The following is a 12470-nucleotide window of genomic DNA, read 5'->3' on the forward strand; positions in this document are numbered from 1 at the left end:
AATTATCTCTTGATGAACCAGCTCTTACCTTAAACTTAGTTTGGCAAAAAACCAACACCCCGTCTTCCTCTTCAACTTTCTTTCTTTCTTCCTTCCCCCTCCAGAGTGTAAAGCTCTTCGTGAGCAGGGAACATGTCTACCAAATCAGTTACGTTATATTCTCTCAAGCTCTTGGTACAGTGGTCTGCACACAGTAAGTGCTCAAAAAATATCATTTATTAATAGAAAACTGTCTACATCACCACCATCTTCTCTAACTTAGAAGCTCTCAACTTTGAGGCCATCTTAGATTTTTCGGTAGCATTTATTCTGTTGCTCCTCCCCAGACGTAATTTACTCTAGGGTTCATCTCCCCAACTAGACCTTGAGCCCTTTGACAGCGAGGATAATGTCACTCATTCTTTTGTACCTAAACCAAGCAATTGCACAGTGCTCTGCTCAGAGTAAGCACTCAATCACTTCTATCTACTGATTGATCGATGAATTTATATGCCACGCTGTTTCCAAGCCCGGACGGCTCTTTCTCTAGGAATAGTCTGCAGTCTAGACGGAGGAGACAGACACTAGAATCAGTTACTAACAGAAGGAGGTAAAAGAGTATAAAGATGTCGACGTCGGCGTTCAGGTGGGGGAAAGTGCCGAAGTGGTAATTGGTAGTAAGAATAGGGAAAGTCTTCTAGAGGGGATGTGAATTGAATTTGCGCCAGTACCAGCTGGTGCTCTGATATTAAGGCCACAGATGAAGTGATTTTTCTCCTGAGGGCTACAGCCTCAGCAGTACAGGACGACAAGCCGGTGTGGAAATAGGGTTGAGAGTGTGAAATCTGTTACGTGAACTGCTTCATCAGGAAAGTATCTTGTGCATATCTTGAGATGCCTTTAGGTAAAGTTATTTCAGGAACATTCAATTTAGAGTTTCATGGGTAGGGTGGAAGTGTGGCAAAAAGCAACCTAAGGCTTTGAGAAGGAAGCACCTGGAGTTAATGAGCTATAGACACCAAGACACTGAGAACTCTGGCAAATTGTCCTAGATATGGGAATGATTTCGGAAAGGAAGATGCAGGCTATGGTGGAAAGGAAAATGCAGGCTATGGTTTTGCTTGTCTACATGGCCTTGAGCACTTTATCCCCATTACTAATGGGAAGATTTATGGGAAGACTTTAGAGATGCCTCCAATTGTGAACCCAACAATTATCGGAACCTTTTCTCTAAATCTTTGGCCGTTAAAGCTCGCATAGAAAATATGAGACAGCTGCTTCTCACAACCCCTAGGAGCTGACAAGTACCATACTAAGTTCTGAACTAGATTCAAGATAATCGGACCAAAGTCCTTTTCCCCTCTGGACCCTCAGCCGAAGTAGGAGAGAGAACAGGTCGAAACCCCATTTTAAGTATGAGGAAACTGAGACACGGAAGCAAAGTGACTTGTCCAAGGTCACTCAGCAGGCAAAATGGCAGGATTAGAACCTACATCCTCTGACTCCCAAGCCCTTGCTCTTTCCACTAGGATTCAAGTTTAAATTCAGCAGCCCCCGCTCCCCCCGCAAAGAGTTTTTGCTTGGAGTTTTTCAGCACTCTGATTTTCCTCAGCTTGAAAAAGTCTTCTTAGTTTGGTGTTATTGCATGGGCTCTATGTTTAATTAAGAGCACAGTACAGGTCTCCGCGCATAGTTAAGTGCTCAGTAAATATGAATGATTCGATTCCTCCCACTGGAGAATTTTAACCGTTCGAGACAGTGGTGAACACGAGAGGATGCAGTCCAAATGTCTGAAACAGTCTCAAGTGGAGAGCGACGTTCTGGGCCGGGGGAAGACGGGGTGATGAAGCTGATAGAGCTGACAATTGATTTTTGAGTTTCAACACAGTCATATCTTTTTGAACGCTTGCCGTGTGCAGAGCACTGTACTAAGTGCTTGCGAGTGTATGATATAAAAATATAACAGACTTGGTAGAAACATTCCCTGCCCACAGGGAGCTTACAGTCCAGAGGGGGAGACAGACATTAATATAAAAGAAAGAAATTACCAGATATGTATATAAGCGTTGTGGTTCTGAGGGGAGAATAAAGGGAGCATATCAGGGCGATGCAGAAGGGAGTGGGAGAGGGGAAACGAGGGCTCTCTGGCTAAGTGGAAAGAGCCGGGGCTTGGGAGTCAGAGGTCGTGGGTTCGAATCCCAGCTCTGCCACTTGTCGACTGTGTGATTTTGACTTCTCTGTGCCTTAGTTACCTCATCTGTAAAATGGGGATGAAGACTGTGAACCCCACTTGGGACAACCTGATAACACTGTACCTCCCCCAGCGCTTAGAACAGTGCTTGGCACATAGTAAGTGCTTAACAAATACCATCATTAATGATTAATTTCTCTTCTTTGGACTTCTTTGTGCGGGAGCGGGGACCGCTGATTTTAAACTTAAATCCTAATGGAAAGAGCAAGGGCCTGGGATTCGGAGGATATGGGTTCTAATCGTGACTCTGCCATTTGCCTGCCGAGTGATCTTGGACAAGTCACTTTGCTTCTCTGTGTCTGTTTCCTCAGATTTAAAATGGGGATTTGATACCTGTTCTCCCTCCTACTTAGGCTGAGAGTCCCAGAGGGGATAAGGACTTTGTCTGGCTTGATTATCTCGAATCTAGTTCAGAATTTAGTGCGGTGCTCATCAGCTCCTTGAAGGTAGGGATTGTGAGCTTTTTTTTTTTTACTAACCCTTTATCACTCTTCCAAGAACTTCATTGAGTGTTCTGAACAAAGGAAGCACTTCATGAAAACTACCGATTGATAGATTCCTTGACATGCTGAAAAATGTAAGCCGAAACATTCCATTTAAGGATATATTTAGCAAGAGTTACCATGGCACAAACACTGAACGAGGGGTTTGGGAATGGACAATAAAAATGAAGGATGTGATCCCTGGCCTTGAGAAGCTCACAATCGAATACGAGAGAAGGGATTCATAAATCGCATACGGACAATCAGAGTGGGCAGAAGTGTTTAGACACTTAGCAGCAGGAGAGAACAAAATAGGTGAAAAACTAATGGAATACTTCAATCTATATTGCCTTGAGTTCTTAGGAGATTATATATAGAAAAAAGGGTGGAAAGGGATTGAGAGACACTTTACGCCCAGGACTTATCGTGAAAAATCCCAGTCTTTGGGGCATTTTAGGATAATGTTGGAGGTCTTTCTGAACTAGCCTTTGACCTTCATGCAATTCTCCCCCTCCTCCCCCGCCGCTAACCCCACAGCACTTAGGTACCTCTCCTTAAATTATATAACTGCTTTATTCATTCATATTAATGTCTATATCCCCCTCTAGACTGTAAACTCATTATGGGCAAGGAATGTGCCGGCTAATTCTGTTCTACTGTACTTTCCCAAGTGCGAAGTACAGTGCCCTGCAAATAGTAGGTGCTCAATAAATACAATCGCTCCATAGATGCAAGAGAATACCTTATTAACTGGATCAGCTAAAATGCCAGCTTGGGAAATTTTCATTTCATGGTGTTCTGTGCGTTTGACTTTGGCTGTTATCTTGTCATCTTTTAACCAGCTTGATTCAGCAGATTCAGGACCTGAATACATCCTGTTGATAAATGGGAACTGTTTTATTATCAGAATATATTGTGCCCACAAGGGCGATCCTAAAACAGAGATTCATGACTCTTGTGTGCGTCTTTCAAGCTGTAACGTAAAGTGAAATGGCGGTTATATTTCCCAGTAAACTTTATTATTGCTATCATCATCATCATCATTATTATTACTATCATTTTCATGATTATTGTCACTGGGATGAAGCATCCATATGACACAGGGATCTCTCATTTGTGAAAGTATCCCGGGTGAGCATTTAAAAGACTAGCTTTTTGAGACACTAAAGTTAAATCGTTTATCTAGTTTGTGGAATATAAATAAAAATTAAGAAAGAAAAATATTCAAGGAGAAATTAAAAAATGCCAGCCAAACAAATGAACAAAAACCACTGAGAGGCAAACTGCATCCACACTCTCTATCTTACACACTAAAGTCAAATGACACCAGAATTTTTTTTCCCAATACTTGTTTTGGTAATATGCCTCAATATTTTGTTAAAGTCACTGGACTTTCAAGGAAGAGGACAGGGCTGGTGTGAGATGCTAGAGACTTGATGTTTATTATTAATAATAATGATAATAATGGTATCTGTTAAGAGTTTACTATGGGCCAGGCTGAGGTGGATACAAACAAATCGGGTTGGGCACAATCCCTGTCCCAGGTGGGTCTCAAAGCCTCAGTCCCCAGTTTACAGATGAGGAAACTGAGGTCCAGAGAAGTGAAGTGATTTGTCCAGTGTCACACAACAGACAAATGGTGGAGCTGGGATTAGAACTCATGACCTTCTGACTCCCAGGTGTGTGCTCCATCCATTACTCCATGCTGCTTCTCAAACTTAGTTCCTCTTCTCCCACTAGCCTGCTTAGTTCATTCATTCATTCAATAGTATTTATTGAGCACTTACTATGTGCAGAGCACTGTACTAAGCGCTTGGAATGTACAATTCGGCAACAGAGACGATCCCTGCCCATTGACGGGCTTACAGTCTAATTCGGGGGAGACGGACAGACAAAAGCAATAGCAATAAATAGAAGCAAAGGGATGAACATCTCCTTAAAACAATAGCAGTAAATAGAATATCCCTGGGCTTCACTTACTGTATCTGTAAAATGGGTAACTAATGCCAGTTTCCCTCTACCTCATAGGGATTGTTGTTTAAAAATAGCATTAATCAATTGCTGATTTTGTGGCAGGCCCTGTTTTAAGCATTGAAGTAGATACAAGGTAATCAGGTGGTTACAGTCCTTGTCCCGCATGAGATGCTTTGAGCTGAAGTGAAATCATTAATGTGAAACTTTGGATAATCAAAGGTTATACACACACTCATGCTATTACTGCTTGGTTATGACAGAAAAGTAGATAGGGCAGAAACTTTTCCGAGGAATCGATCAATAGTATCTATTGAGCACTTACCTTGTGGAGACTACACAGTACTGTACTAAGCACTTGAGAGAATACGACGTAACGGAGTTAGTAGACCCATTCTCTGCCCATAATGAGCTTAGTAGTTCAGTAATAGTACAGTGCTTAGTACAGAGCTTAGCACATAGTAAGTGCTTAACCAATACCATTATTATTATCATTATATGGTCAGTACCTACTTGATTCCCTGCATGGAACCCTTGAGAAGTACCAATAAATGATATTCTCTCTGCCCACAAGGACCTTACATTTAAATTAATTAATTCATTCATCCGTATTTATTGAGCACTTCCTGTGTGCCGAGCACCGTACTAAGTGCTTGGAAAGTACAGTTCGGCAACAGATAGAGACAATCCCTGCCCAACAACAGGCTCACAGTCTAGAAGGGGGAGAGAGACAACAGAACAAAACCAGTAGACAGGCAATGGGGGAGACTGACATAAAAATATTTATCAAGATTACCAAATCAAGTTTGATATATCCCAGATGGTGAGAAAACCATGACTTATAATCAGTTTTCAGGTACTCAGTTAGTCTTTCCTCTCCTTCCTCATCCTATTGCTTTCCTCCAGTGTGCTTAATGCAGTGGTCTGCCCACAGAAAGCGCTCAGTAAATTCTATGATTGATCTCCTACTACCATCCAACCTGAGCTCGATGTAGGCAGGGATTGTCACTATTTATTTTTGTATTGTTCTTTCCCTAGTACTTAGTACAGTGCTCTGCACACAGTAAGTACTTAATAAATACCATTGTCATAAATCAGGTAAGGACAATCAGAGCGGGCAGAAGTGTTTAGACACACTCAGCAGCAAGAGAGAACAAAATATGTGAAAAATAAATGGATAATGCTTCAATCTATATAGCCTTTAGTCCTTAGAAGATTATATATAGAAAAAAGGGTGGAAAGGGATTGAGAAACACTTCATGTCCAGGACTTATTGTGAAAAATCCCAGTTTTAGGGGTATTTTAGGATAATGTTGGAGGTCTTTCTGAACTAGCCATTGACCTTCATGCAATTCTCCACAGCACTTAGGTACCTATCTTTAAATTATATATTATAACTTCCTTATTTATTCATATTAATGTTTACCTCCCCCCCATTCATTCATTCATTCAATAGTATTTATTGAGCGCTTACTATGTGCAGAGCACTGGACTAAGGACTTGGAATGTACAAATCGGTAATAGATAGAGACAGTCCCTGCCCTCTGACGGGCTTACAGTCTAGACTCATTATGGGCAGGGAATGTGTCTGCTAATTCTGTTCTACTGTACTTTCCCAAGTGCATAAATAAAATAAAAATAAATTGTGGTATTTGTTAAGCGCTTACTATGTGCAAAGCACTGTTCTAAGCGCTGGGGGATACAAGGTGATCAGGTTGCCCCACGTGGGGCTCACAGTTTTAATCCCCATTTTACAGATGAGGTAACTGAGGCACAGAGAAGTTAAGTGACTTGCCCAAGGTCACACAGCTGGCAAGCGGCAGAGAGCAGCTGGGCTTATATTTCCAAGAGATGGCTTCTGCCTCAGCCTAGCAGTCTGATTTGGGGGGGGGATAAAACAAAAAGACAACAACAAATTGTTACCTGAAAAGGTGAAAATGAGTTGGATATGCTTGGAGGATGGGGGAAACGGACAACAACTGAAACTAAACAGCATTCTGTTGAAACCAAAAAAGAGAAGTAGAAAAGGAGGATGGGGAAACAGACAACTACTAAAACTAAATGGCATTCTGTGGAAACCCAAAAAGAGAAGCCAGAAAATTTTGACTCCAGTGCTTACAACAGTGCTTGGCACACAGTAAGCGCTTAACAGATTCCATCGTTGTTATCCAGTGCTTAAAACAGTGCTTGGCACATAGTAAGTACTTAACAAATATCATTATTATTATTCACTCACTAATTTCTCTTATCCTCACTATATTTTCCTTCCTTACCGCATCACCTATGCATTTGAGACCGTAATTCCTAAACTCTTATGAACAAACCCCTTCTCTGCCCCACAGCACAATTTTTTGGCGGGGGCGAGAGAAGTGGTGTTAAGTGCTTACTATGGGCCGGATGCTGTACTGAGTGCTGGTGTACGTACAAGTTAATCAGTTGGACACAGTCCCTGTCCCACTTGCGGCTCACAATCTTAATCCCCAATTTACAGATGAGGTAACTGAGGCACAGAGAAGTGAAGTGACACGGAGGGCAAGTGGTGGAGTTGGGGTTAGAACCCAGGTCCTTCTGACTTCCAGGCCCATGCTCTATCCACTAGGCCACACTGCTTCCCCTGTGCTCAAGCGTTTACGTGCATATCCTTCTATTTGTAATTTATTTTAATGTCTTTCTTCCCATTAGATTCTTTGGTCTTTGAGGGCAGGGATATGTCTACTTACTCTGCTTAATGCAGCGCCCTATACCCAGTATGTGCGCCATAAATACTGTTGATTGATTAATTGATCGATTAATGTTATAGATCCGTTACCCCTGCAGTCATGGAAACGTAGCTTGGGTTAGCCAGGTGTATAAAATGGTTTTTGAGTTTTGAAGGACCATGTAGTTTAACCAAATTAAATTTTTAATTTCCTGTGCAACCAGTACTCCAGTAAACACCCATCTGCTCGTCTTCGGTTCATCCGTGATATGATGCATTTCACAAAAATAAAATTAATCCGTCTTAAAAAAAAATTAAAAGATTAGTTTCACACAATTACGGCTGATTCTTTTCTGGAAATTCCAATTTCTGAAAATTTCAGTCATATTATTAGTGTGAAGGACTTTTACCAGTAAAATAACAAGCTTGTTATAGAAAGGGACAGTTTTAAAGAAACATTTTAAGTGTTTTAGATTTATAGTCAATATTTTAAGACAAAAGCATCTATTAAAATTTTGGCAGAAAAATGTATTCAGATTTTTATGAAAAATATACGACTTCCAGTTCTTATTTCTGCAAGTGGTGTTTTTCTTGTATCCGTTTATGACAATCTATATGAGAAAATAGAAGATTCATGTCTGAAATGTAACAGTGGTACAGCATGGCCTAGTGGAAAGAGCACGAGACTGGGAATCAAAGGACCTGGGTTCTAGTCCTGACTGGCACATGCCATCTGTGTGACCTTTGGGCAAGTCACTTCATTTCTCCGGGCCTCAGTTCCCTCATCTGCAAAGATGGGGATTCAATACCTGTTCTCCCTCCTAATTCCAGTGCTTAAAACAGTTTTGGGCACATAGTAAGCAGTTAAATGCCACCGTTACTTTTATGAGTATTATGGCATCGGTTATGTCTTTATTGTGTGCTAAACGCTAGAGAAGATATGAGATTATGTGACTGTACACAGTCTCTGCTGGTGTTTTATCATAACCCCATTTACGGATGAAGAGATTGAAGCCCAGAAAGTGACTTACCCCAAGTCAAACAGCAGGTCAGCGGTGTGGCTGTGAGTCAGATCGACATTTTATTGATTCCCAGTTCTTTTGCTCTTTCTACCAGGCCATGCCGCCTCCATGAACTAATGGTACAGGAATATTGAAATTTGGAGAGATGCTTAATAAGGAAAAGAAGGCTTGGAAACAAAAAGCAGCATTTTATCAGGGTGCCTTGACAAGGTGCTGAAAATTTATTCTTTATGTGACATTTTCAACTACTCAACATGCTGCTGTTGGAAGCGGGTCAAACATGCAAATCAGTTCAATACAGGTGTTCCACTGTACTAGTGTTGGAATGATCCGATACAGATTTGATTTATGGTGTCGAAGGAGCAGCTGAATGAATTTAACTTGTGGTGACTGATCACGATTACGTGTTGCTTGACAGGTAGAATAATGTAAGTAGGCCTTATAAGAAAAAAAGAAAACCATAGGGAGCTGAGCTGCTCATAATTCAGAGATGGGATTATGGTATACATTTCACATAGTGTGGTATTTGTTGAACGTCTGCTACGTGCCAAACACCGTACTAAGCCTGGGGGTAGATACAAGATAACCGGGGTCCGCCATGGGGCTCACAGTCTAAGTAAGATGGAGAACGGGTATTGAATCCCCATTTTTTAGTTGAGGGAACTGAGGCATAGAGAAGTTAAGTGACCTGCCCAGTTTCACCCAGCAGGTCCATGGCAGAGCCAGGAATTAGAACCCAGGACCTCTGCCTCCCATCCCCATGCTGTTTCCACTAGGTCATGCTGCTGTGTAATCCATATAAGACTAGCAAGAGGGACAAAATAACTTCTCTTTCTCCTCCCTTTTTCTATTTGTCACTGTGACCTCTTGCAGTTTTTTAAGCCAAATTCTGTAGTTTAACCCAAGAGAGGATCTCAGACCTATTCAATTAAGTCGACAGAGTGGCTCTTCTCTGTGGACTAAGTATACTGTGAAGTGAAAATGGAACATTCGTGTCTGTGTGGAGAATCAGTTTGTATCAGAAAAAACAGAGAGAACAAAGTTATTTTCCAATCTCCAAATAGATGTTTCCTTCTTAGGCTGCCCTAATGCATTCCAAGGGATAAGGGGAATTGGGAAGAGCAGAGAAGGGACGATAGGCAAGTGCTGTCAGATACTAGTTTGTGAGAAAATAAGTTGATGCCAGTAATTTAGGGTATTATATGATTCTAAAGAGACAATTTCTTCAAAATATTTGGTTGATTTGTGAAGTGAGAGTTAGTTACCCCACCATTGGTAGATGTAACTGTGCATAGAATTCACTTATCTTTCCAAAGCCTCACCTTTGTCTCCCATCAACCTTAAATCGGGGCTGCTAAGAGCACAGAATTGATGGCCAGAAGAAGCCAAATGGACGAGGGGAGAAAAGGGGGAAGAAGGGTGTAGCGTGATGGGGAAAGAAGGAAAGAGAAAGAGAGAAAAAGAGAGAAAAAAGAAAGATGGAGGGGATGGAAGGAAGGGGATGAGAGGAAAGAAAGAAAAAAAATGACAGGGATCTGACGGGAGGAGCACGGGGCAGAGGAGAAAGTTGGGGAGAGAGAGTAGGGTTATTTTGAGTAGGATTTTTTTCTAAGTGTCTTATGCTGTCGTCTCCAACTCACGCCGACTACATGGACACATCTCTCCCAGAACGCCCCACCTCCGTCTTACAGTCATTCGGTAGTGGATCTGGAGAGTTTTCTTGGAAAAAATGCGGAAGTGGTTTACCATTGCCTCCTTCCGGGCATTAAACTTGAGTCTCCACCCTCAACTCTCTTCCATGCCACCTCTGCCCAGCAAAGGCGAGTTTCGACTTGAAGCAGATGGCCTTCCACCCGCCAGCCACTGCCCAAGCTAGGAATGGAATGGATAGGCCTCTGCTTGACTTTCCCTCCTGTAGGCGAGACTGGTAGAGGACTGGAAGCTCTCCAGGTGCCATCCTGAGAGGGGTCATTAAGTGTACACATTCATTCTTTCAATAGTATTTATTGAGCGCTTACTATGTGCAGAGCACTGGACTAAGCGCTTGGAATGTACAAATGGGTAACAGAGACAGTCCCTGCCCTTTGACGGGTTTACGGTCTAATCGGGGGAGACGGACAGACAAGAACAGTAGCATTAAATAGAATCAAGGAGATGAACAGCTCATTAAAACAATAGCAAATAATTAGAATCAAGGTGATGTACATCTCATTAACAAAATAAATAGGGTAATGAAAATATATATAGTTGAGCGGACCAAGACGATGCTGAGGGGAAGGGAGAAGGGGAGGAGCAGAGGGAAAGAGGGGAAAAGAGGGCTTAGCTGAGGGGACGTGAAGGGGGGGTAGAGGGGGAGCAGAGTGAAAAGGGGAGCTCATTCTGGGAAGACCTCTTGGAGGAGGTGAGCTTTAAGTAGGGTTTTGAAGACGGGAAGAGAATCAGTTTGGCGGAGGTGAGGAGGGAGGGCTTTCCGGGACCGTGGGAGGACGCGGCCCGGGGGTCGACGGCGGGATGGGTGAGAACGGGGGACGCTGAGGAGGTGGGCGGCGGAGGAGCGGAGCGTGCGGGGTGGGCGGTAGAAAGAGAGAAGGGAGGAGAGGTAGGAGGGGGCAAGGGGATGGAGAGCCATGAAGCCTAGAGTGAGAAATGTGTTAGCTTCCCCACCTATTCACAAAAAATGCACCTTGTGCAAACAGACAAGAGAAATATCCGGGCTGAATGGACATACTCTAAGGAGAGGTTTTCATGAGCTTTAATCACTCTACTGAGCTACAGAAAATACTCCAGAAGTTAAGGAAGAGAAAAAAGGTGATTCATTTAAGCTAAAGCAAGCTACACCTAGTTCTCTTCAAATGAGATTGCTATAAAATGCAATAGTGCTACTGTGAAAGAGCTCTAAAAGAGTAGCCTGATCAGAGAATGACTGCAGGCACAGACGATGATTAAGATATAATAAGGGAACCCACTTTTTCTCTAAAAAGATGTGTTTTCAAAACCCATGCCGGTATTAAATTGGGTTATGTTTTCTTTGTTTCTTCGGGTCTTCTTGGAAAAATTGGAATTATAATTCTAAATGTCATCAAAATAGGATTCTGTTTTTCACTGGAGATCGTAGCATGGTGGCAGAAAATAGTATCTGGGTCTTTAGCTTATGTCCCTTTCTCCTGAAAGGACACTGCTGCTCCCTCTAATAAATATTCCTCTTAGAATAAAATAACTTCCGCCATTTCCTCTGGGAAAATTTCCCACAGACTAATCATTTTTGGTGTCAAGCAGTGTTACCAGATATGGGCTTCAACTTATATTTTACTTGCCTTCATCCATCAATTTCCTATTTAGAATCCTTCTTCTATCCAGTATTATGAGTTGCTTACAGGACTGTGCTTAAATGATGAATTCTATCCACCTTTTTTATCTTTTTTTACTACTATCCCAAAATTATCCTCCAATCAGTTTCTTCAAACTGATTTTCCCTCCTCCTCTGGATTTTCTTCTAAGGGATGACTCATTTCAAACTTTCACTCGAGTCCAGTCAACTGGTTGTTAATAACTATGGTATCTGTTAAATTCCAAGCAGGTGTGCTGCAGAGGTAGGTAATCATATTTATTGAGCACCTACTGTGTGCAGAGCACTGTACTAAGCACTGGGGAGAGTACAATACAACAATAACAATAATCTGGGGTAGATACAAATTCATCAGATTGTTTTCCCTTCAGGAAGTTGGCTTAACGGGATCAAGCCAAATATCTAAGTTCATTGTGGGCAGGGAACGTGTCTGTCAAGTCTGTTATATTGTACTCTCATTCTTTCAGTCGCATTTATTGAGCACTTACTGTGTGCAGAGTACTGTACTAAGCGCTTGGGAGAGTACAATACAACAATAAACAGAAACATTCCCTGCCCACAACAAGCTTACAGTTTAGAGCTGGGGACACAGACATTAATTTGAATAAATTGCAGCTATATACATAAGTGCAATGAGGCGGGGAAGGGGAAAGAACAAAGGAGTAAGTCAGGGCGATGCAGAAGCGGGTGAGAGAAGAGGAAAGGGGGCTGCTTAGTTTAG

General features: G+C 42.1%; 1 protein-coding gene and 1 non-coding gene across 2 annotated transcripts in view; both read right to left on the reverse strand.

Moving 5' to 3' along the window:
* TPO (thyroid peroxidase) overlaps positions 1–12470 on the reverse strand; it is an 80963-nt gene that overhangs the window by 1862 nt on the left and 66631 nt on the right. The window contains exon 16 of the mRNA XM_039910147.1: positions 3455–3587. Within this exon, the coding sequence (XP_039766081.1) occupies positions 3455–3587 (133 nt within the window). The remainder of the gene's footprint in view (positions 1–3454; positions 3588–12470) is intronic.
* On the reverse strand, positions 10234–10371 carry LOC114807250. Its single transcript, XR_003755301.1, has one exon. It is a non-coding gene; the product is annotated as a small nucleolar RNA SNORA7 (small nucleolar RNA).

Source organism: Ornithorhynchus anatinus, chromosome X1, assembly GCF_004115215.2.
Source record: "Ornithorhynchus anatinus isolate Pmale09 chromosome X1, mOrnAna1.pri.v4, whole genome shotgun sequence".
Classification (NCBI taxonomy): domain Eukaryota; kingdom Metazoa; phylum Chordata; class Mammalia; order Monotremata; family Ornithorhynchidae; genus Ornithorhynchus; species Ornithorhynchus anatinus.